General features: G+C 33.8%; 2 protein-coding genes across 2 annotated transcripts; one reads left to right on the forward strand and one right to left on the reverse strand.

Annotated features, from left to right (window-relative positions):
* The first annotated feature begins 3114 nt into the window (after positions 1 to 3114).
* LOC111921235 (high mobility group B protein 3) lies at positions 3115 to 4440 on the forward strand. The gene is made up of 8 exons (XM_023916809.3): positions 3115 to 3218; positions 3316 to 3362; positions 3491 to 3580; positions 3668 to 3725; positions 3820 to 3864; positions 3949 to 4029; positions 4111 to 4197; positions 4281 to 4440. The coding sequence occupies exons 2-8, from the start codon at positions 3325 to 3327 to the stop codon at positions 4296 to 4298; spliced, it is 417 nt and encodes a 138-aa protein (XP_023772577.1). The 5' UTR covers positions 3115 to 3218; positions 3316 to 3324; the 3' UTR covers positions 4299 to 4440.
* A 131-nt stretch (positions 4441 to 4571) lies between these two features.
* LOC111921234 (disease resistance protein RPV1) lies at positions 4572 to 7993 on the reverse strand. Its single transcript, XM_023916808.3, has 3 exons — positions 7845 to 7993; positions 6960 to 7493; positions 4572 to 6738 (listed from the first exon to the last, which is right to left on the reverse strand). The coding sequence occupies exons 2-3, from the start codon at positions 7436 to 7438 to the stop codon at positions 4686 to 4688; spliced, it is 2532 nt and encodes an 843-aa protein (XP_023772576.1). The 5' UTR covers positions 7439 to 7493; positions 7845 to 7993; the 3' UTR covers positions 4572 to 4685.
* Between the last annotated feature and the right edge of the window lie 17751 nt (positions 7994 to 25744).

Consider the following 25744-nt stretch of genomic DNA (forward strand, 5'->3'; position numbering starts at 1 on the left):
TATATATATATATATATATATATAAATAATACCTTGGAGAATTACCGAGCGTTACACAAATTCCTTTTACTTCTTCCATTCAATCTCGATAATTTTCTCCTTAGTTTTCTTAGACATTAAAACAGATCAAGCAATAAAATAAGATTAAAAATGATTTAACATTACTAGTTTGAGAAACCGACTCGCAACTTTACCTTAACAAATTGGTCAGCAGACCTGTGAATATCTTGTTCAATAAGTGGGCATAGAGAGACAACCGAAGGCTGAACTATGAGCTTTTCATCTAGGGTTTTCGGACCTTAGTGATTTCTCGTTTAACCCAAACACGTTGCATACCGTTGTAAAAGAACGTTTAGAGAGACAATAGGGTAGTGAGACAAAAGGCCATCAAGTTAGCGTCGGGAAGAACCATCGGAGAACAGTTAGCAACCAACGATTTATGAATGTGTGAGGGAACGACAATGTGGATTTGTGTCGATTCCGTGACGAAAAGATGGAAACGCGACACTAGAAGAATTTGATCGCGATCTAATTCTACCTAGGTCAAATAAATATTTATAATCCATAAAGATATAAATCCAATTCCAAAATTTTAGGTTGTGTATTTAGTTAAATACTTGTTAAATTTACTAAGAAATATAAATGTATTATATTATGACATTTAACGTATTAATGTATTATATTAATTAATAAAATATAAATTGATGATGCGTCGGTTCATTAAACTCTGCTAAATATAATAAGTTGTAATGCTAACACCGTCTTGAATGTGAACACATATGTGCTAAAGACATTGGACAATATTCTAGGTTTAGCCGGTATATAAAGAAAAACATTAGATAAATTTAATGTTAGATTTTCAGGGTATTGATATACTTGGATCAATGAGAGTTGTGAAACACTTTCAGATTAAAACATTTCGAGGGTACACTCAAAATTTCTAATCGGATGAAACTCACTAATTTTGTAGAATATAGAATGAAGAAGATGTTATGAATTCTGTACCAAAAAAAAATCCGAAATTGATCATATATAACAGAAAACTAACTTTCTGTCTTAAAACTGCCATATGGTAGTTATATATCTAAATAACTTCTTGTCCAAAAACGGTCATATTACCTGTCATAAACTACCATAAAACCGGGTCTATTAAAAGGATCACAAAGCCGGGTGTTTTTAACAAAATACGGATTTCTGAAACATTTTTTTATATAGTAACATAACTAATTTTTTTTTTTTTCGCCACCCCAGCCAGGGGCTCTGCCCCTTGGACCCCGCTCCCAGGGGCGCTGCCCCCGGACCCCCGTCAGTTCAGGGGCTTCACCTCCAAATAGCAGTATACTTTCAATAATGACAAAATCAAACAAATATGCACTCCGCACCATACTAATTTGTTCGATAATTGTCAAAGTGACATTGGTCAACAAATTAACCACATTACACTTAAATAATATTAGTGATATAAAATCACCAACATTTAACGAGTTTGTTTGTTATAAGAATCTCAAATATCAAGACTATTAAATAAATAATAAAAGTAAAAATAAAATGTTTTAAACTACTAGGTAGGTAGACAATGACAATTGAACAACGTTATTTATGGATTTGGGTCCAATCATCAAAGCTATCACAATATACAAACATTCTAGAAAAGATACTCAACATATTGCATATAATTTAAGAAATTTTTGTAATAAATGTTTCGGTAAATAGCTTATTATGGTTACATATTTTAAAGATATATAGACATGTTGCGTTTATAAGAAAATTGGTAAATAATAGACAATACCATTAAATGATATGTCACTATTTAAAAGTTACAGTTGTTTCGGTCATCGTAAATAAACTTAGATTTATCAGCAATCATCGTTCCACGTAACATATCGTGATATTTCCTTGCATGAGATGATAAGTAACTATATTCGGTTGGCCACGAAAGACTTAGTTTTGCTATAAGACAGACTTAACCATAAATTAAAGAGCCAAGTAAACATTTTGATGTGCTTCCACACTATACATATAACATCATACGTTAGTAAACATGTTCAAGAACACACACCATAACTACCTTATATCCATGAAATATTAGATAACATACCCAAATATAGGTAGAACAGTTCTAGACATACATTTTTTTTTTCTTCTAAACGTTGTAATTAAGATGAATACATTGCTCTTCGAAGTCAATAACATGCATCTTAAACAAGTGGAACTTCTAATGAAAGATTGCACATAAAATAACCCTCGTAACATTATTTTGAATCCATTTGTAATCACTTTAAAAACAATTATCACAACATTAAATTTAACAAGTTCAATATATACGTTTAAGCTCAGTTTTTTTATGACATAAAACAACATACACCTTATTTTATATGTATATGTAATGTGCAATAAAACTAATGCATCGCTCGAAATCAAATAAAATTTGATTGGCCCTCCGGTTTTTAACTAGTCCAACAAGAAAACATTTTGCTACCTAAAATATCATAAACAGACAAAACATAAGATTTACACACATTTTTCTTATATTATATACTAATGCGTTTTAAATCAAGAAACCACCTGAGATATAAAATTTTACATGTATTTATTTACAAGACAAACGCGGCGATTAGTTGGATCTTTGATTCATTATATTATAGTTATATGTTTTCAATAAAAAAACCCTACATCACTAGAATTATAAGACTTTACATGTATATTTCTCGTATTATATTAATACATTTTGAATAAAAAACCCCACACCATCCGGGATATTAGATTTTACAAACATTTTTAAACGTTTTGAATCAAGAAACCCAACGACTACTTGTACCAAGAGTGACATTTTCTTTGTTTTAACAATTTTCTTGAAATATATTTATAGTTTTAGCTATTACGCATCTCTGCTCTAAAGTTTCAACTACATTAATTTCATTATTTTTTTTATACATTTAACTAAATAGTTAAGTAAATTTATTAAATTACGTGTAAAATGAAATATTGATTTAAAAAAAAACATATATCCTAAACGTGCTGAAAACCTAAATGCTTTAAGATTTGAGGGGGAAAATACATATGATCCCAAAAGCGCGGGAATCCAAAATGAAAATACAAAACCCCTTCTTTTTTTGAATCCCGCCCAATCACTTAATATAAATCCACCCCTTTCTCACCTTTACTCAGCCTTCATCTCAAACGAACAAACCCTAACCCTAAAATCCTCAATTCATTCGGTACGTTAGATTCGTTGCCTTATACGCTATCTCGTCATAATTCTGATATTTTGAGCGTTTCTCCATTAATTTTGTTGTTATTATTCGTTAATTTCAGGATCTAACAATGAAAGGAGCAAAATCGACGAAGAAGGCTGATAGCAAGTATGATTTTATCTATCATTTTTTCGTCGGTTCTTATAGATTTAGCTCTGTTAAGATCCATTAGTGTATTTCTCTTGCATTATAGCTCTATGTTGTGTTCTATAACGTTTGTTTTGGCTTTGATTTAGGCTCACAGTGAAGAAAACTGCGGCTAAGGGAAAGGCTGCCAAGGATCCGAACAAGCCTAAGAGACCTGCTAGTGCCTTCTTCGTCTTCATGTAAACATCATGTTTAATGTCGATTTCAATTTACTCATCAGCTTTTTCATTCGATGTATGAATTTGTCGCGTTTGTGATTTGATTAGGGAGGACTTCAGGAAGCAGTACAAGGAGGAGCATCCCGACAATAAATCTGTTGCTGCGGTGAGTATTTCTAGCCAATTTCTTCGAATCTATAATTGTTTAGAAATTCCGTTTGTTATACTTCTGCTTATTTGATTGTATAAACAACGAACAGGTTGGGAAAGCAGGTGGAACAAAATGGAAATCGATGTCTGAATCTGTAAGCAGAAATTCATTTCTACATTTTAACTCAAAAATCGCTTCTAGATCTATCAATTCTGATTTGTTTTGTATAAACTTTCAGGACAAGGCACCTTTTGTTGCCAAAGCTGACAAACGAAAGAAGGAATACGAGAAAAACATTGATGTTTACAACAAAAAAAAGGTAACCATTGTTCGATGCTACGTTTAAATGTTAAACATCCAGATCTGTGTTTTTAATTGTGGATCTGCTGTGTAAAACCAGGCTGCTGGTGGTAATGATGAGGATGATGATTCTGATAAGTCAAAGTCTGAAGTAAATAACGAGGAAGACGAGGAAGGAAGTGACGAGGTATGATTTCAAGGATTTAAACGTGTATGTTCTTGTAAATTGTTTAATTCAATGATCTGATTAATCTGTTGTATTTTTTGTAGGATGAAGATGATGATTGAAGTGGGTTTTATATGATGTAGAATCAGAAGTTAAATCTGTTTTGTAGTTTCATGATGATAATATTAGCATAATGTAGATCTTTAGCTATGGATAATTTTGGCTTGGTTATTATGGTCATAAAATAGTATTGATTAGATGTTAGCTATCATGGTGCACAGAGAGATCTGAATAGTTTTGTTTGCTTTTGTGTTCTTGGTAGTTTTTAATGAAATGCATCATGTTTCAAAAAATAGTGTCTCCGATTTATATCAATTAAATATGACCCAAAATAGTTTAGAAAATATACCTTAAATTACTAATTCATTGAATTAAAAAAAATTAAATATGACTAATATTTTAATAAGGTTTGTACATACCAATAACTTTTCATAGCGCCATTCATACATTTACACGGTTGAAAGCTTTGGTAGCTCTTGGAGTGAAATGCAATTGTGTGCTTCAAGTTTAAGTAATGATGAAGGTAGTTTTGGCAGTATTTCAAGCTTCTTACAACCAATCAGTCGAAGACACGTAAGCCGAGAGAGTTGACCAAAGTCAGCATCTATATGTGTAAAATCATTCCCACTCAAATCCAACTCTTCAAGTGAACATAAACTTTCCAGATTCCTTACACTATCACCTAATAGATTGCAATAACTACAATCTAAAACTCTTAGTGAACATAAATTTGACAAACAAGGCAACACTAAACCCCCATGTGGATGAAATATTCTTAAAATATATGAAAGTGAAAAGAACGAATGCCATGGTTTAGTCTCGAATCTTTCCAGTTTTGTGCATCCAGAGAGAATCAAATGTTGAAGTGACACCAATTCATTTATATTAGGAAATATCTCAAGGTTTTTGCAGTTTTTCAAATTTATGAAAACAAGCATCTTTAAGGTTCCAATTGAAGGGTGAATTTGCACTAGATTCTCACATCCATCAAGTATTAGTTCCTTTAGATTTGGTGTTTTGGTAAAGTCTGGTGTCTTTCTTAAGTTGCAACAATGACTTAGCTTCAATAATGTCAAACTTTCAAAACCATGTTTTAAAAATCCATTCCATATTTGTTTGATGCAACTATAAGAAAGATCAAGAACTAAAAGACTCTCAGGGTTAAAAGTTTTTGGTAAATTCTCAAAAGGATACCCATGCCAACAAAGCAATTGTAGTTCACTTGATAAAAATTCAATCTCATCACTCTTTTTTCTCAATTCCTTCTTGCGTTTTACACCTTCATACTTACTCAAGTCTCCAATATATATGTTCAACAATCGAAGATTAGTCAACTTTCTAAAGCTTTGACCACAAATATTGACTTCTGAACATGAAACATCAATTGCAATCCCTTTAACCAAATCACTTCCCTTATCATTTTCAAGCACATCGCACACATCTATAGGACACCATAACCTACTCCTTTTCCCATGTTCTACAGATTCTTCAATCACTATATTCCACCCCATTTTCTGAACTAAATTTTGCATTTGTATCCTATCTTCACATATACTTATCAATGACTTATCAAGTAAAACTTTAAGATTAGTTGCTAAATATGATTCACATCCATCAAGAATTTTCATCACGTAATCTTTCTTTTCTCCTTTGAAGAAACACGCGATATCAAGAAAAATGTTTTTTTGATCCCTATCTAGCCCATCATAACTTACTCTAAGAAGATTAAGTATAAGAACATGAGGAGTTCTTTCAAGTTTATTTATCTCCTTTTCCCATTCATATAAACTCTTGTTGAACAAAATACTTCCATAAGTCTTTAAAGCAAAAGGGAGTCCATTAACATTGTGAAGAATCCTATTAACAAGTTCAACAAACTCAACTTTCGGATGTTTATCTTTAAAAGCATACAAACTAAACAACTCAAGAGCTTCATCATTATTCAAAAGGGCAATCTCGTAAATATGTTCAACTTGATACGCAATCAACAACCGTTTATCTCTACTTGTTACCACAATCATGCTTCCAGGGTTAAACCAGTCATGATTTCCCGCTACAGCTTCGAATTGACTATAATGATCCACATCATCAAGGACAATTAAGACATTTCTAGCTTGCATTCTTTTCTTCATCACGCTTACCCCTTCACCAACACTTTGTTTTCTTGAATCCCAACTTTTCATGATGTCATCAAGAAGTTTTGTTTGAAGATAATCAAGCCCATTTTGACTCACTATGCCTTTCACATCTTCACAAAAACTATGTCCTTCAAAATGTTTATATAAAAGATTATAAATAGCTTTTGCAACGGTTGTTTTTCCTATTCCAGCAATGCCACATATTCCTATCATGTTGACTTTATTTGACCCCACAAATTGTAACAAGTTCATTTGATTTGCTCGCGTGTACAATCCAACTAGGTTGTTGCCAACATGTATGGGCCCATCAATTAGTTTATACAATATGTCCTTTGAGATTATATCAATGAACTTTGACACATTCCTACAAAACCATAAAAAGTAGCACAACATAAGGTTGAAATCTAATTAAGAGGCTGTTTGATAGTTGCTGATTGAGTCAGAGCTAATTGAGTCAGAATCTGACCAAGCAAGAGACATATTAGAGGAATCAGGATCAAACAGTCTGAATCTGACAGAGTAAACAGTTGCTAAGTTTTGCAATTAATGATGTAAAAGTTGATGGAATTAGGTTTTATGGATTACCCATTGGTCATATCATGGAGATCCCATCCTGATAAGTTTGCAGCTGAGGTCAAAGCTTGCTTCCATTTAAAAACCTCTGTTTCATTTGAAGCTTCATGCTTCATGATTGCTTCTTTGTAGCTCCCAGTTTGATTGCGAACAACTCCTGGCTTCACATCATAAAAGATACACCTGACTTCATACTTGTCCTTATCTCTCTCCTTACACTCAAGGATTTTCACAAGTTCTTTCAAACATAATGTTGATGAAGCATAGTTGTGCGAGAAGATTACTATCAAAAACCTTGATTGTTCAATGGCTTTGTAGGATTCAAAACATGTTTCTTCTCCTCTACTTAACTTATCATTGTCCCCATAAGTATATATTCCTTTTCTTTTGAAATCACTAAAGAGATGATCCATGAAAGTTTTGCGGATGTCTTCGTCTCTGTAGCTCACAAATACATCATAACCCGATTCGCCAGAAGATGTTGAATCCATTGTAGAAACTTGCTCGAATCAACTCTACTCCAAGGATACTACCCTAATTTTATGCCTGCGTATTAATTAAAAGTTAATGAGTAGAAAACTCGATATTATTGTCAGATGGTTTTTCTTTTACCTTCAATTTAGGAATAGACCTAACCTAACAGTTTGTATACTTAGATTCGTTAGATGACATGGAGTTAGTTAACTACAAATCATGTTTGATTCAAAAAGAAATCATTTAATTCACAAACTTTCGGGACCTGATCACCTGATTGACTAACTAAAGTGGTAAGTTCGAATCTTCAGTTACAAACTAAGAAACAATGATGAACGATTGTTCTGATTGAAACACTAGGATTTAAAGCAATTAACCGATGTGCGGGGATATTATAAAGTAAAAACAGTTGGCATATCATACCTTAACTTCGCCTTCGTCGTCACCGTCGTATCAGCCGGTGGTTCAGCCTGCTTCGAGAACTCAAAAAGTGGAGTCCGGAGTAATATGAAAGGGATCACGTCATTTCTCTGATAGTCAATGAATGATCCACAGCTGTCAAAGCAAATGGTCTTTTTATTTTATTTTATTTTATTTTTTTTTAGTATTTGGTTAATTTTTTTTATGTTATTACCAATAAATTTACATTTTATGTTAAAAAACTATTCTTGTAAGAGATGTCGATTTCAGAGCTATGGGTTTTATAGGAATTGTAGCCTTTCTTGAAAATTTAACCAACGAGAGTTGCAAGATTTTTACTATTGCCTTGACAAGAAACATTGTTTAATGATATAAAGAGAATGGACATCATTGCTTATTACAGTTAACTTGTTCGAGGGTTGTCTTCGTTCCAGAATGAATGTCCTCAATTGAAAAGGTAAGCCACAATTGTATGGATTTAGAGTTTGCATTATTTCGTTTGGAAGAGTAGAAGAAGATATTGTTGATTGTCTAATTTTAGGGCACAAATTTGGAAAAGAGTTAAGAAATACATTATATTACGTATCAGTTATTCTTTTTTGAAAGAGCCACGTATCGGCTATTCTTAAATGTCATGTAGATGCCAATTAGGTTCTAACCTATAATAACCGGTTGTAAGGATAGTTTTGAACACAAAATAAGAGTTTAAGTTTATTAGAAAAATAATGTACAACAAAGTGATAGAATATGAAACAAAAATAATAGTTGATTACCTTTATAAGTCATTTTCCTAAGTTGAAATATCTTATTTAGACTCATTTAATTAAATAAGTTGTAATTTCTTTTACCTAAATTCGTTTACTTTATTTCGACTTCATGCTAGATTTAAAATATAGTTTAGACATTGTAAACGCACCGGGTCGTGATATGTTAAAACATTAAACAAGTTGACATAGCTTAACCCTAACCTTATCACTTTTTTTTAAGTAGTGTCATGCAACCGTCTAATTAAACGTGTGAGAATATCTTATCCAAACCAGTTCATTATGTGACACTACAAAAATATGCTTTCTAGTCTAAAAGATCATTTTAGTCCTAGAGGATGCTTTCCATTTCTAAATCCTCGAAAGTATGTCTTGTGGTCCAAAAGATCTATGCATAAGACTTTCGTCTCATGAGATATATAAGTTTTAGACACCAAAAGCCTTTAATCATTTTCAGTTCTATTTCGGTACAATTAGAATCGTTTTTATAAAGCATAAGTTAACAAATATACTTTCATGCATAATACAATGTCATGTAATGTAATGCATGATTTCCAAACACACGGGTTTGGGGAGTCCATGTCCACGTTTTCAGAATCGCTGACACCTTACCAATTAGGATGAACATGTCACTCCTAAGAGACTTATTTTCCATAAGTCATAGCTTGTATTCACTATTTTCCATAAGCCATAACTTGTATTAACTATTTTCCATAAGGCGTAGCTTGTATTCACTATTTTCCATAAGCTGTAGTTTGTATTCATTTGACATTATAATGTCACTATCCCCTCATTGAGATGTATGTCTAGATATATTACCAATCCAATGCAATCAATTTCATATGTATGCATGAACTTACTACAAGCACACTTTCCAAATGCATTTACTCCATATTTATATAATGCTATTTCATGAGTTATGCAATTACTCATTATGTAATGTAAAAGATAACATATCATTTCATAACACATTTCATAAGGAAACTATATCCAAAAAGTAATTCAATAACTAGAAAAAACATTCATAAAAAATACAATTTGTGACATATATACAAGTTTAAAGATTCCATATGTACTCACATTTGGTAGTTAGTTGTGCTAACTACTATTCTCGTCCTTGCCTTTGCTCTTGTTCCAATCCTCCCTTCAACCCTATTCAATGTATTTTCTAAGATCACTTAATTTTTCCATAATGCTATATTAAATCAAAGTTTCCTAATCTACATTCCTTATATTACGATTCCAAGTCCTAAGTACTTACTTGAACTAGTGATTTCATGAAAAATCCTTTTTAGAAGTTTTTAAAGATCAATGCATAATCTTTTGGCCTTGATTACATATAAAAGTTCAAAATATTAGAGTTTTAAAGTACAAGAGTTTTAAAGTAAAATATCATAATATGAGTTTAACCAAAACCATACGTACACGACCTTCAAAATATCCGAACATAGGCTACGAGTCAATTTCTAATCCTCGGGTACATGTCAAAATAATAGGTTATAAGTAATATCAAAATCTAACTATGTAATGAAATTGGGAATGACGATACCCAATTTCCAAGTTAGATTCCAAAAATCATTTAAAAACCTTTTTAAACCATTTCCAATCCATTTCAATGTAGTATAAGTTTTGGGAGGTAAAAAAACACCAACCAAGAGTGTGTGACATTCTTTTACTAATTAGTAGTTACATTTTCCAACTAGATGATTACTAAAAGTGACCATATAATTGTACACGGCTTATATATCATACCATATGAATATAACTAGTTTTTTTCTTTTATTATTATTTTCTAAAAATAATAATTCTCATTTAGTTGTCAAAATATTATTTCCCTAAAATAATCATTTTCCAATTAAATACAAGAAATATAAATATTTATCAAGGTTGAAATTCTTATAAATAATATATTAACATTAAGTTGTTGTTCGTGTGACATTTTAGGATCGTATATTATCCAGAAATATTATTCTATAATGTTTCTTAAGCATAAAGATCTTTCAAACATATCCAAAAATATTTTTATGCCATGCACACATATGTCATAAGGTCATATAACAAACAATTTATGTAATTAAAATTAATAATTTCAAAATATTTTTCAAACAAGTAGTAGGGGACATACACTCTGGTAGGTACTCACCTTAATCCAATACTTAACAAGCCGTACACATTCTTCCCAAGCTCTATGCTTCTCAAATACCACCTAGTAAAACATTATAGGATGTCAAAAGACTAGAATAATTATATAGGATCTCATATTACTTCCTAAGATCAAATTTCTCCATATTAATCATAATATGAATTATGGAGGCCATTGGATTCCATAGGAATGAACCAAATCGAGTTACAAGCAAAATATAAATACTAAATAGAACACCTGACACGATCTATTTTAATTAGATACTCCCTATATCATGCCTGACATGGATCTTGTCACTTTAGCATAAGATGACACTCCCGCGTCATTTTTGTTGTACACTCATTTTGTGCAGATTTTTCAAGGAGATTTTGTGTATGAATCTTTACACTAAGGACCTCAATTACACATCAAAATTCCTCTAATGAATATAATAATTTGAAATATTGTAACATTTGAATCCTAAGGCACATTTTATTTTTTAAGTTTGGATGTTTGGAGTTGCCACGACATGGTGGAGGCACCACTATGATGTGGCAAGACATTTTTGGATGTGGACTTCATTTAATTTGCCACATCGTGGTAGTCTATGGGCCACGGTGTGGCCGCCACCTGGTGGCCTAAACCTTAATTTTCCGGGTTTGCACCCTATTTAAAGGAACGAGGAGGCTAGGGTTTGTCCATCTTCAACCTCTATCACCCTCCTGAGATCTGAAGAAACCCTAATCCCTTTCCTCCATCGTTGAAGCTTATTTTGGTGCTTTTGAAATATCTTGTAGGAAGAAGGAAGAAGAAGTGAGCCAAGATCCAACAAGGTTGTGTTCTGATTATGTTCAGTAAGAGATATTCTATCGATTTGGTTTCGACTCCTTTGAGAGGGCTGAAGGTCACTGTGGGTATAGATTAGTTGGGAACCAATGAGGCTATGATTGATTATGAAAGCCAGTTGGTGAGAGTTTGAACCCCAAGTAGGGGAGAACTGGTTATTCATGGAGAGGGTGCTCAACATGGACCAACACTCTGTTCAATTGCGAGAGTTAGGAGATATATGCAACATGGATACTCGATTGGAGGGGTTGACATTTTTTTTGTGATATGCCTATTGTTTGGGAGTTCCCTGATGATTTTCTAGGAGTTCCTCCTGAGAGGAAGGTGGAGTTTCGGATCGATTTGCTTCAGGGTGCGACTCCGATAGCCAAGGTATCGTACCATTTAGCACTTCCAGAGATGCATGATTTGTCTACACAGCTGCACGAGCTACTAGACAAGGGTTTTATCAGGTGACATAGTTCGCAATGGGGAGCACATATCCTATTTATGAAGAAGAAGAAGGATGGTTCGCAATGGATGTGTTTTGATTAATGGGAGTTGAACAAGCTGATACTGAAGAACTAATATCCGCTCTTGAGGATCGACGATTTATTTGACCAACTTCAGAGTGCATTTTGGTTCTCTAAGATTGATTTGCGATCGGGTTACCACCAGTTGATGGTTAGAGATGAGGTGTGCAGAAGACGGCCTTCAGGACTCCTTATGGTCATTACAAGTTTGTGGTTATGCCATTCGGGGTCACCAACACACCAACAACGTCCATAGATCTCATGAAAAGGATGTGAAGGCTGACGTTGGATCGGTCTTTGATTATGTTCATTGATGATATCTTGGTCTATTCTATGACCAAGGAGTAGCATAAGGAGCATCTACAGGAGGTTTTGGAAACCTTGAGGAGGGAGAAGCAGATGGGTTTTATAGAATACAAAATCATATACAATGTGGAAAACACTTAACAATTAAGAGGGTACATGCATCCTATAAAGGGGCTATCATAACACTTTGAAGGAAACATACAATGCACAATAAAACTAGCATAAACCCTAATGTAGTCAAAATCATGGGATTAGGGTTACATACCTTTGATTTATTATATTAAACAAATCACTTCAATCCCTTGTAGTTGTTGGACTTGGAAAACTTAGCACCAAAAGGATGATGCTTCTAATGGCTCACCCAAACCCTAGAACTAGAGGACAAGAGGAGAGAGGAGATTTTTGGCCAAAGTATTCTTGTAGGAAGAGTATGCATGAAAATGTTAACCCTTGTGGTCCTATTAATAGTGTGGATGAGACAAGGAAAACCTTAGATTTGAATAATAAAATATTTAGATTTATTCTATTCAAATATGGTATCCTTGAATATTCTAGAAACCCTAGAACACTCCCAAATTTCATTCACCACTATATGGGTTCTATAATTTTCTTTCCTTACTCAATTATGAACAATTACAATTCAACCCTTGTACCTTTAATTAATTCCAGTTAATCCCGTATTAATTCCATATTAATTTTGATTAATAATTACTTAATTCTAATTGATTTCACATTAATTTATTAATCATATAAATATATGAATCAATCATTTAACAATTGATCTCAAATTAATTTATTAATTACATAATAAATTAACAAACAAATTATCTATTTTCAATTAATATATTAATCACAATATATTACTAAATCATTTATTATAATTTATTAATCATATAATAAACTAATAAACATATCCTCTCTCTCTCTCTCATTCTCTCCCTCTCTCTCTAAATGTGATTCTTACAGAGTTCTAGTTATGAGGGCAACCCCAAAAGGAATTTGATTCTAACTACAAGAATATACCAATTTAGTTATTGACTTAGACATCTTAATCCAACAGTCTCCCACTTGGATAAGTCTATAACTACAATTGCAAGTATAAACCTTGAACTAAATAAAAAACCATGCTTTTCAAAGCCACTGCTGAACTCTGATTCAAATCAAACGTTGTCAGTAAGATAAGTGATCAACTATTCCTTCGTTATACTAGATATCGTATGGACATGAGAAATGAATTAGAGTCAGTCTCATAGTCCAAGATTTTGTTTCTCAATTTTCCTGATTTATGACAGAATTCAGACTACTAATTGATTGCATCAATTTAGTCTGGGCTTCGAGAAGCACTTTAGATGTTGGCAACATATCATCGAGGGGCCCAAAGATATTGCTTTTCCTGTTAAGGTAAAATGAACAAATTAATTTGACTATATTGTCATACATTTTACTAACCAAATCATGCATGACATTACTCTTTATAACACCCAGTTATGAGATGCGTTTAGGTAGACCAATGCACAACAGATTCATAAACTACAAACTATATATCTTTGCTTAAGAATAGTAGATATTAACATCTTAGAATTACTCATGATAAAATCCATAAAGTAATCTCTAAGCGTGTGTCTATCCAATACTTAAAATCTCGATTTTCAAAATAGTCATGAATATTATAGCAATTCCAATTACAATGTCTTAACCTCAATCGAAAATCTACAATCAACTCATGAGAGTCTTAAATCACTACTTACTTCCAAATGTATGAGTGATTGTGGAATTTTGAATAATATTAAAATTACTCAGGGAAATAAACATGCAAAGTGAAACACAATAATAAATTAATTAACTATGGTTTCAAACTTACCGAATATAAATAGTTCCTAGTATTTAATCATCATAGAAATTACAAATCTATTCATTGCATAATGTTTCAAGTAATCAACTAACCACTTGGATTAGATAACATCAATCATGCCTATGTTATGAACATGCATATTATGCCTCTTTATGGTCCTTTCTTTGTGAATAGATCCAATGGACACTATTCCAATGATGCACATTTCACAATTCCAAATTCTTATCATTATGTAAGATGTAGTGGAATTTCATCTTTAAATGCATTGTCTTCTATGATGTTGAGGCCCTAAAGTCATAGAGACCGAACCTACGATATTATAGAATGTTCCACTGGAACTTGTTATTAAAAACAGTTCCTTGGTAACGAAGCCTCAAGTTCAAGATACACTTCTTGAATACCTCTTTTGTATTAAAGGTTCCAACTCACATGTATATTCTATAAACATCTCTCATAATGGAAACATTTCCATATTTCCATATGACAATCAATTATGACCAAAAATCGTATCAATCCAAAACATGTCACTATGGTCCATCCTAACAATATCATACTCTCAACTGTCCGCAAGCAACCAGTCCTCGGTAAACCTCAAAATGTTCTTGACAGTAGTTTAACAAATTTAGTTATATGAAATTCCAATCCTTTTCAGACAATGCTAAAGGCATTTGAAAAATTAGAATAAGCAAACATTATAACATATGTGATCGATCCTATATCCTAAGCACATGAGACTCGAGTCATTATGTCCTACATAATTATTTCACATCTGTTCAATCTCTTGCTATAATATTTCTATATATCGAATCTACTATGTTGAAACATTTCAATATAACATTCATATATCTCTTTGACTAAGTTTTATTAAACCATATGATCTAAACCTTTAGACTCGAAATGAAGTATCCCTTAAGTCCACTGTAGCGAAACATTTTCCGAACTTTGCAACTTGCAAAAACAGAAACATAGTTCCCCATGAACAATATTGTCAACATGCAATACCCACATAACAATTATGCTCCTACTAGCTTTGGCATGTACCCAAAAATTAATTTGTAACACTCCAAATTAGGTATTACCTTTGAAGCCCTTGAAATTTTAAATATTGCATAATAAGTCCCTTAAGTACGATGGGCGTACTTCATGGGTACGCTTAGCGTACCATGCATGGATGATCGCGGAGGGCTAGCACGTACGTTGGGCGTACCACATGGTATGTGGGGTGTACGTGACGGATGTTCAAACCCTAATTTCTGGACTTAAGACCTATATAAGCATCCTTATCTCATTTGAGCTTCACCCTAATTAGCCTCCTTCACCTTCAAACGTCCCTGAAAACCCTAAAAGCATTAGAGAGTGTGTTCTTGAGATTTTGAGTATTTAAACACCATCCTTTTTGTGTGTTAGCACTAAGAAGAAGAGGAATCAATATTAAATGAAGAGGAGCTTCTGGATCTTACATTTTGGGCAATCTAGGAAGCTTAAGGAGGTAAAAATCCTTCACCTTGGTTATCATTTCCATTTCTAGAGCTGGGGTTTTCTCCTTAGTCCCTTTTTGTGTTCTTGAACCACCTCATGAGAGTTTGAGCAACTCTAGAGCTTAGGGAGGATAGATCTGAAGTCCTTTGGTCCATTCATAACATAAAAATGGAGTCTTGAGGGATGTTTTGACCTCATGAATGGATTAAGACTCTTGCAAAGGTCTTAATGGGTTGTTGGGAGCATAAGGGAGATGCAAATGCATAAAGTTGCCAACTTTATGCATTAGAAAGTCTTAATGGAATCAGATCTAAGCTTTGGACGTTAGAACATCGAGTATTAAGCACTTAATGGAAGAAAGTGCTTAATCTGTTTGTACGTTGGGTGTAACTTAGAGTACGCCGCGCGTACAACTCAGGGACACATTATGCTGCGCGTACCAGGGTGCTACGCAAGGCGTACACACAACATATGGAATCAGACTCGTTTTCGGCTTGTAAGCTTTTGGGCCTTAATTAGTCATTGGGCTTGGTCACGTTTTGGAGTTGGTCGACCAACTTATCTTTTTTGGGCCATGGATCCTATGGTTGGGCTTTATTGGTATATGAGGCCCATTAATGCTTTGGACATGGATTTTGGGCCCATTTGTAAAGGAAGACTTTTGGGCCATTTTAAAAAGGACTTGGGGTTTGGATCCTTTAATTTGGATTTTGTTCAATCCTAACCTTGGTTAATGTTATTATTATTCAACACGGGTGGTTACAGACTATTAGGAGAGCAGCTTTCGGATTCAGCAGATAGAGGTGAGTCTCCTCACCATACCAATGGGTCTAAGGCACCAAGGCCGACCTATTTTATGATATGCGGTATGATAGTTAGCTATATTGTAAGTGGTATACTAGTAATTATATGATACTTGCAGGGAAGACCATGGGGGGAGCCCATGACACTTAGACAAGACCACGTGGGGGAACCCATGGATTGATAGTTAAAGACCATGGGGGAAGCCCATGGTGGTTGAATGAAAGACCATGTGGGGGAGCCCATGGCTTGTGGGTTAAAAACCATGCAGGGGGAGCCCATGGCATCCTTATAAGTTTGTATGCATGACTTATGAGATATATGTAGCTTTTATAGCTAATATGATATGTGTTATGTGGACTGTGTGTGGGGTATGCTCTGGAGAACTCACTAAGCATTAACTTACAGTTTGTGGATTTTTTTCAGGTACATCTGAGCCTAAGGGTAAGGGCAAGGCTTGATGGCACGACGTGTACTCTCTCTCAGGCGTTTTTATGGGACACTCTGATGATTTGGAATAAAATTGTAATTGATATGAATTTTGAAAACAATTGTATTTGGGATTTGATGGTTTGTGGAAAGTATTTTGTTTAGTAAAAAAATGAAAAAATTTCTCTTGAAAATTGGGTCGTTACATAATTAGACTTATAGAAATCAATACCATTTGAATTTCTTAAGGAAGCGTAGATTTCTATTACGCGATGATTCGATAAGTCTCCAACTAGACTTCTTAAGCTTATACACCTTATTTGGATAATGTGTGTGTGTGTGTATTTAAACCCTTTCAAGACAGATAAATATATCCCTTGAAAGTTCAAACAATTCCTTTCCATCCCTCACAATTCAAAATACAAAGAGGAATGCCGTAATTATATTGTGAATTTGAGAATGCAATTTACACAAACAACATCCATATAGATTAGATCTTTGAAATCTATTAGCAAAAGTATTTCCTCATAATAATTTTCATGAATTACAGTGAAACCTTTGCCACTTAGATTTTATGGTGCATACGTTCCCATCCATGTGACGAGCTCAGCCAGATTCATAACACATTCCACGTCTCTTATTTACGAAAGTGTCTATCTGATGATTCCATAATGGTTCCTTTAGATGATATTCAGGTCGATGAGCACCTGAATTATGTGGAGAGACCGATCGCGATCCTTGATAGGAAGACGAAGACCTTGTGCAACAAGGTGGTGGGCTTAGTTAAGTTGCAATGGCAACTCTGAAAGGGTTCAGAGTGGACGTGGGAGCCTGAGGAGGGGATGAGAGAGCATTACTTGGAGTTATTTGTAGCAATGGACTTTGAGGATGAAGTCTTATTCAAGTGGGGAGAGTTGTAACATTCGAATCCTGAGGTATATTTTATTTATTTAAGTTTGGATGCTTGGAGTTTCCAAGATGTAGTGAAGGCACCACCATGACGTGGTGATGCATTTTTTGATGCAAACTTCATTTAATCCGCCACGACGTGGCAGTCTATGGGCCACGAAGTCGTGGCTTAAACCCTATTTTTTTGGGTTTTCACCCTATTTAAAGGAATGAGGAGACTAGGGTTTGTACATATTCAACCTCCATCACACTCCTAAGCTTTGAATAAACTCTAATACCTTTCCTCCATTGTTGAAGCTCATTTTGGTGCTTTTGGAAGACCTTGTAGGCAGAAGGAAGAAGAAGCGAGACAAGATCCAGCAAGCAAGTTTCCATTCCTCATCCTAACACACTTCTGGACATCTATAAGTGTCCAAGACTCCAACTTTATATTGTTAGATTGCTATATCTTTAGTTTTGTCCCGTATTCTTCTTTTTTTAGTTAGGATGGTTAGATCCCATAAGGTTTGCAACTTTATGAATCTCTATGACATTTGGAGTGGTTGATCGTTTGGGTATGAAGTATGGTTGGATTTTGAGCCATGCATGAGATTTTTTGGTCATAATCCTTATTGTGACCTAACATTAGTTCAAGATGTGCATTGCTCATGCATGACTATAAAGCACCAACTTTTAGGTTAGTTTTGGTGTTGGAAACTGTTGGATTAGTGTCTAAGTCCATAACTATATTTGGTATGTACTTGACTCAACTCGGCATGGTCTATTTGTGTTTCATAGCATCATGCATTTGGATAGACTAAAATGAGAGAAATAACACTTAAGGTTTGGTAATATATTATAAGTTCTAATATATTAATAAGTTATTTAATTAGTATTGATCAATAATTAATTTGGAATTAATTAAGTGATCAAAACGAGATTAATTAAATATATGGGTTGATTGTGTAGATCATCCATACTTGTATAGTGGGCTAATGCTCCATGAATTATCTAGTTGGGCTAAAACCCATAGGATGGTCCATGGTGTTTTTGTACCCATGGATCATGGGAATGAAAGGCCATGACAATTAGGGTTTACATGGTGTAACCCTAATTGTGACACACTATATAAGCATCTTATTCTTGTCAAAATCGACCACCATGAGAGACTATGAAGGAATGGTGAGGGCTAGCCGATTTCATGAAGTGTATCATTTCTCTCTCTAAGTTATTCCATGTGCATTTGATGTTGTGTGAACCATTTGAGGTGTTACACTTGGGGCACTAGGCTCTCGAGCTTCATGGAGTCAAGCTACATCAAGAGGTATGTATTCTAACTTGTTATATTACCTAAGTATCAAAATATTGTATGCTAGATAGGGTAATACCTTGGAATATTCATATTTGCATGTATAATAGAGAAAACATAGATCCAAGGTATTTAGGGTTGCATGTACACTTAGGAGTGATAGAATGCTCATAACCCAACAGTGGTATCAGAGCCTAGGCTTGTTTTCTTGTTATACTTGCAAAATTGGATGAAAATTAAATCAAAGTTGTCGTGCTGTCTGAGCATTGGACTCGCCGAGTCCATGAAGAAACTCATCCTACTCGTCGAGTAGGTTCATACACTCGACGAGTAGGACCCCCAAATAGCATATTTTCGACTTTTAAGGTTGGAATTAGACTAGAATCATTACCCTAAGCTGTTTTTGAACCTATAAACATGTTTTTGATGTGGTAATGTTCATTCTAATCCAATTTCAAAGATAACTGTCAATAGATTCATGTTTTGTATTAGTTTAAGGATTAGGATAATTACATGAAAAAGTTTGATTTGAATTATCTTGTTCTTATGAGTTGCTTAGATTAATAGAAAAGTTATGTGAAATTGTTGTTTTCAATCCAAATTAATGTAAGAGTTGATTCTAAAATGTGTTTTTGTAACTTGTCCTCAAGTTATATGAAAAGTCACATTTAAGATTCATAAAACTCATAAATATTTCCATATGTTATGAATAAAGAAAAGTCACATTCTTTAATAGTTTAAAGTCTTCCATAACTTGTCCTCAAGTTATGGAACTTGAAGAGTTTTTGGATTAAAACTACTTTAAACACATAAGTTATGGAATTGAATAGTTTTGAATAGTTTCAAAACTTGCCCTCAAGTTTTGGAATTTGAAAAGTTTTCCCTTATAAATACTTTAATTCCAAGTTAAGCCCTTATAATTTTAAAAGTTAAAATTCAACCCTTATACTTTATAATATTATAAGTTAATAATATTTATATATATGTATAAGAGCAAGTTGTCTTACCATTAGTAGGTCTCATTCACGAAGCCGGTTTATAAAGGGGGTATAAGGTTACTGCCTATAAAATGACAGTTTAATGGGTGTCCACTCTCACCCACTGCTTCCTTGACTGGTGGAGGGTCGTTAGCTGAACATGTAGGACAAGGACTATAATTCTCCCTTCATTAAAAGTGTTAATGATAAATATAAAGTAACTAAAATGTTTTTATAATTCCCAATCTTAGTTACTTTAGGAAAATATGAATAAGGTGCTAATCCATGAAATTACACTTTGCACTTTGCTTAAGTCGGTTAGTGGAGCGTGTGTGGTTAACCGACACACTAGCTTGATTTAACAAGGTAGGAAAATGGTAACTTAATATTTATCATAGTATCGGTGGAGCGCGTGTGGTTAACCGGCACATCGATTAAGGGGTAAATATTAAGGGTACCAAGTCATTTGCATAGTTACTTCACACCTTGTTTTGTGATCCTCGACATCCCAGTCACAAAACCTGAAGGGCACACTCGAGATTGAAACATGCCATTGAACAGTTTAATGAATCTCAAAATATCTAGGAGTTTCAAATCCAATTAAAAACCTAATTATTTATTTCGTTAAATTAGTGAATCGTCATTCACTTAACTTCAAATATTCTATAGCTTGGATTACGACACCCCTCTTCCAAGTTATAAAATATTGTGTTGGGTCCTAACCTTAATATTTCATATTGGGTATTATATTAAGGACTTTAAATCAACTATCTTGAATATCTCCCAAAAGATGTCTAGTTCAGACATCTAAGATCTTCCCAAATCTATTGGAACTTCACTTCCTCCACCTTCTTCAATTATTCTCCCTAACCCACAAGTTCAAGGTCACTCTAGCCCTATTGGAAAGCAAGGTCTATGTGTGCTCACATATTGGAGATGAGGTCACATATTGACAAGCCGGGGGAGTTGGGTGTCAAAGTCTTAAGAAAGTTGGATGTTTAATCACTTTCTAAGTCACATAGTGAGTTCCTTTGGGACTACTATGAGACAGACTATGACATGACCCTTAATGATCTTATCTATTTGCTTGAATCAGAAATGATTTGAGGACTAGTAAAACAAATTTGATTAGGAGATCAAATTTCCAATGGACATTGACAATGGAAACATTGGATATCTAGAAAAGCATTCTCTTCCCAAGGAAAAGGATTGACCATAGTCAACTCGGTTGACCAAATGGTAAAGAGAAAGGCAAGTCTGCGATAGTCCCATGTAACATTTCCAAAGAGTCCATATGTTTCTCTTGCCAGAGGAAGGGACATTGATTACGAAGCTGCATATTTACCTGAAAGATCATAAAGTTGATCAAGTCAAGAAGTTTGACTCTACTTCAGGTAAAGCCCACTATATAATTATGTTAAGTTTCTATTATGAGATTCTTATTACATGATGTGACTGGGTCACGTGTTGATGTTTGAAGAATCAAAGAAAAATTGAAGGAAACTTAAAGAAAGAATATTCTGAATCTGACTACGAAGATGGATTTCTATCGCTTGATTGAAGGTCGGATTCTTGAGCTACTCTTAGGAGTTATGATAGATTGCTAGGAAACATGTAATAGCATAGTTTTCATTTAAAGTTGCATTGTAAGGAAAAGTTTTTTTTTTTGCATTTTATGAATAAATAAAAGTTTTTTTTCTTTATTTTATATCTCCTTGCAATGGTATTTATGAAAACTTGATGTTTGTATGTTTCTAGCAATATTGGAAATATAAATTTGATCCTTTCATTTGTGGTAGTGTCTAAATTTACCAAATAAGGAAAGCTTCTCATCACCCAAGTTTCCAGTTGGATAGAAACTTGGAATCATACAAGTTGTACAGTATAATGAATGAGAACTTTCAGCTTTGGAAAATTAAGACTAGTTCCTTGTTCACATGTATATGTGATTCAAGTGAAGGACTAAGGGATCGAGTACACATTCTTGTGCACTGGTCAAGTCCACCACAAAAGATCGATAAGACTATTCATCATGTTTAGTAAATATGGTTATACTTACATGCTTAAGTATAATTCTGAAGTATTGAAAAATTTTAGTGTATGGCAGGACGGATGAGAAGAATCAAATTAGGCAGAAGGATAAAAGTTTCTCAAATCTGAAAAGATGGGAGAGTACTTTAGTATCATGTTTTGTGTTCATCTTAATGATTAAGAAACCATGTCACATTTGGTCTTCTAAAGACATCTTAATGCATTCTTATGACTAAGAAGATGAATATTGAATTGTTGGAATGGTTAAATCAAGAAGATGAGTCATACTTCGTTCCAAAAACAGTTTTTATAGTCATACTCCAAGATTGTATCTTGAGTGACACATCTTAAAGAAGGTTTATAACATTAGTCAAATGTAAGAGTAAAGTGTGTCCTACTCTTGAACATTTGAAATTGGTAAGTTTTGATGTTTTGGATAAAACAAAGACCAACTTAGACCAATTGTGTGGAGTGTTTGTCTTGATAAAGAATCCGCACTATCTCTTGAATATTTGGCAAGCTAGTCTTATATGTCAAGAGGACAGTGGGAATCTTAAAAGATCATTAAAGAATTTCAAGATCTAATCAAGAGTAAAACCTGTAGTTTGACACTAGCACACGACGTGAGGTTTATAACCTATCGTGTTAACATATTTCTATTTCTGTGCCCATTCTAGTTAAATTTGGCTTCGCATATGAGTTCTTAGAGTTTTCAATTGGTTGCATAACAACTTGGAAGAAATGACAGGCCCTTGAGCTACCAGGTGGCAAGAAGTTAAGACTGCACAAGTTCAATCCATAAGAGTTTGGATTTGTCAATAACCTTGTCTTGTGATTATGGTTTTGACAAATTCACATGGATAGGAGCACATACACCATAAAAACTAAGTGTCATAAGCTTTCTCTCCGATTCATGGAAATAATGGTGAGGAAACACTTTCACTAAGTAGATTTTAACTAGATAGCAATTGTGAAATTTGCATTCTCAAAGTCGTTAGTGGAGCACGTGTGGTTAGCTGACACACTAACTTGGACTTGTGAGAAATGAAAAAGGTCCAAACAATTGAGAGTATGATTACGGCATCCCTTTTCATAGTTCTGAAATTGTTTAGACACACATGTGGGCTATCTAAGGAAAGGTGTGTGATATTGATAAAGTTTTATCAAAGCATCTCGTATTAGAAGTCTGACCTTGGTAAGAAAGTCAAAAAAAATTGAGTGCCAGAAGTCCAGCTAATTTCTGAGTACATGTCAAAGCTAGTGGGAGCATGAGTGTATTGCTAATAATCATCATGTTAGTGGGAACATGATAATTATGATAAAGGTTGCAAGTTAGCAATGTTAATTATAGAAAACAAAAGTTTCAATTCGTGGAGTTGCAAGGGTTGAAAAGTTGTTTTGCTATAATTAAGGGAGAGGAAATTATACTTCATTTGAATTCTAAACGCTTAGATTGATGTTTTAATCATCTTTAGTCAAGGATATATATGAATTTTGTGTTGGAATGGCTCACCATAAGGAAATTCTATATATGGGTCTATTATGTGCGTTCTAAAATTCGATTATGATTACGACATCCCTTTTCATAATCTGAATTATGAGAACTTGGCAAATAGAAATATTGTAGCAAAAGGACTAGTCTAGTATCACGTGTTTATGTGAGACATCATGAATCGTGTCCCATATGCTTCGGATATAGGATCGATTGCATGTGCTATAATATTCATCCTTTCTAAAATTTTCCAAATGCCTGGGGCATTAAGAAGGGAAAAGGTCTAGAATTGGATATGACTAAAAGGATTAAGCAATTGTCGAGGACAATCTAATGTTTACCAAAGATTGGTTGCTCAGGGACAGTTGGAAGTATAGTGTTAATTTTGGAAGGACCATATTGACATTATCTGAAAAGAGGCAACTCTGGTTCAAGAGTAATAGTCAAAAGGGGAATATGGAAATCTTCCCATAGGTGGAAGTTATTCATTAAATCTATGTAAGATTAGGAAACTTAATGCAAGAAGAATGTTCAAAGGTAATGAACTTTGAATATGAGACTTCGGTTCCATGGAGTTGGTCTCTATTGGAATACTCTGTAATGTATGTTGACAAGTCTTTGTGACTTTGTGCATAGTCATTACAAGTGGACCGATGCATATAAGTTTAGAGTCTAACAGATTTAGGTAAATTGTAGGAATTTGGAATTCTTGCATTTGCAGTAAGGAATTAGGAATGTGAAATGAGAATCATTGGAATTATGTTCAATCGATATATTTCACAAAGTAAAGATCATAGACAAACTTAGTATGCATACTTGGTGCATGTCATGAATAGTGTTTAGAAAAACATAGTGTACATGCTTGGAGCATGGGACAACTATTGTTTTAATTCAAGTATAAAGTTGATAGTTTGAAACAATATGCAATGAATGATGGGTAATCAAAATGGTGATAAATAAAAGATGTTTTATTTATATTCATAAGTTCTGAGACTATATTGGATTCGATTATTCTTGTGTTTCACTTTGCATGTTTACTCTTCTAGAATAACTAGTTCGTTCTTCCTGAATGACTAAGTTATTCAAAGTATCCACAGTTGGTCATATGTTGGAAGTAAATATGAATCAATATTGTTATGGGTTGGCTTGTAGAGGTCTAAGATGTTGGAAAAAGTGGTGCTACAACACTCATGAATGCTCATAAGTTCTGAGTATTGGATTCAACCACGCTCATTGGAATCACTTCATGGGTTTTATCACGAGTGATCATGAGACAATAATATCTTATATTATTCAAACCTAGAGATATGAGTTGTTACTATGAGTTGGCTATACATTGATTGCACGAAACCGCATTGGTAACTCAATGTTATAAAACGTGCCTTTGTGTATGTTTCAACAAGTAGTAGAACAAGCCATATAAGTCAAAATTTATCCATTCCTTTTACCTTCGGGATAAAAGCGATATTTGTTGGCCCCTCGATGATTTAATGATGACACATGTGAGTGCTTAGCCAAGCCAAGGCTGGTTTGATATGTTCAATCAGTCAGTCATCATGAATCGGAAATCAGGAAACAACAAATGGACAGAGAGAATGATTTATAATCCATGTCTCAGTCCATATGATATCTAGAATGGAGGAATATATGATCCCTTATCTAATGGACAAGTCATTGACAAAGGTCAGAGTTCATCGTCAAGGTCAGAGTTCGACAAAGGCTTTTGAGAGCTACGATTGCCATTTAGGTTTTGAAGTCATACTCAATAATAGTTTTAGACTTATCCAAGTGGGAGACTATTGGATTAATGTCTAAGTCCATAACTATATTTGGTATGTACTTGACTTGACTCGGCATGGTCCATTTGTGTTGCATGGCATCATGCATTTGGATAAACTAAAATGAGAGAAATAACACTTAAGGTTTGGTAATATATTATAAGTTCTAATATATTAATAATATTATTTAATTAGTATTGATCAAGAATTAATTTGGAATTAATTGATCAAAACGAGACTAATTAAATATATGGGTCGATTGTGTAAATCATCCATACTTGTATAGTGGGTTAATGCTCCATGGATTATCAAGTTGG

This window comes from Lactuca sativa, chromosome 9 (assembly GCF_002870075.4).
Source record: "Lactuca sativa cultivar Salinas chromosome 9, Lsat_Salinas_v11, whole genome shotgun sequence".
Taxonomy (NCBI): domain Eukaryota; kingdom Viridiplantae; phylum Streptophyta; class Magnoliopsida; order Asterales; family Asteraceae; genus Lactuca; species Lactuca sativa.

Excerpts from the sequence above, each read along its gene's own strand:
- LOC111921235 (XM_023916809.3), top strand. The coding sequence starts at position 3,325 with ATGAAAGGAGCAAAATCGACGAAGAAGGCTGATAGCAA. Across the intron at positions 3,363-3,490 it reads ACGAAGAAGGCTGATAGCAA|GCTCACAGTGAAGAAAACTG; the intron begins GTATGATTTTAT and ends GCTTTGATTTAG. Across the intron at positions 4,030-4,110 it reads ATGTTTACAACAAAAAAAAG|GCTGCTGGTGGTAATGATGA; the intron begins GTAACCATTGTT and ends GTGTAAAACCAG.
- LOC111921234 (XM_023916808.3), bottom strand. The coding sequence starts at position 7,438 with ATGGATTCAACATCTTCTGGCGAATCGGGTTATGATGTATTTGTGAGC. Across the intron at positions 6,739-6,959 it reads CTCCATGATATGACCAATGG|GAATGTGTCAAAGTTCATTG; the intron begins GTAATCCATAAA and ends ATGGTTTTGTAG.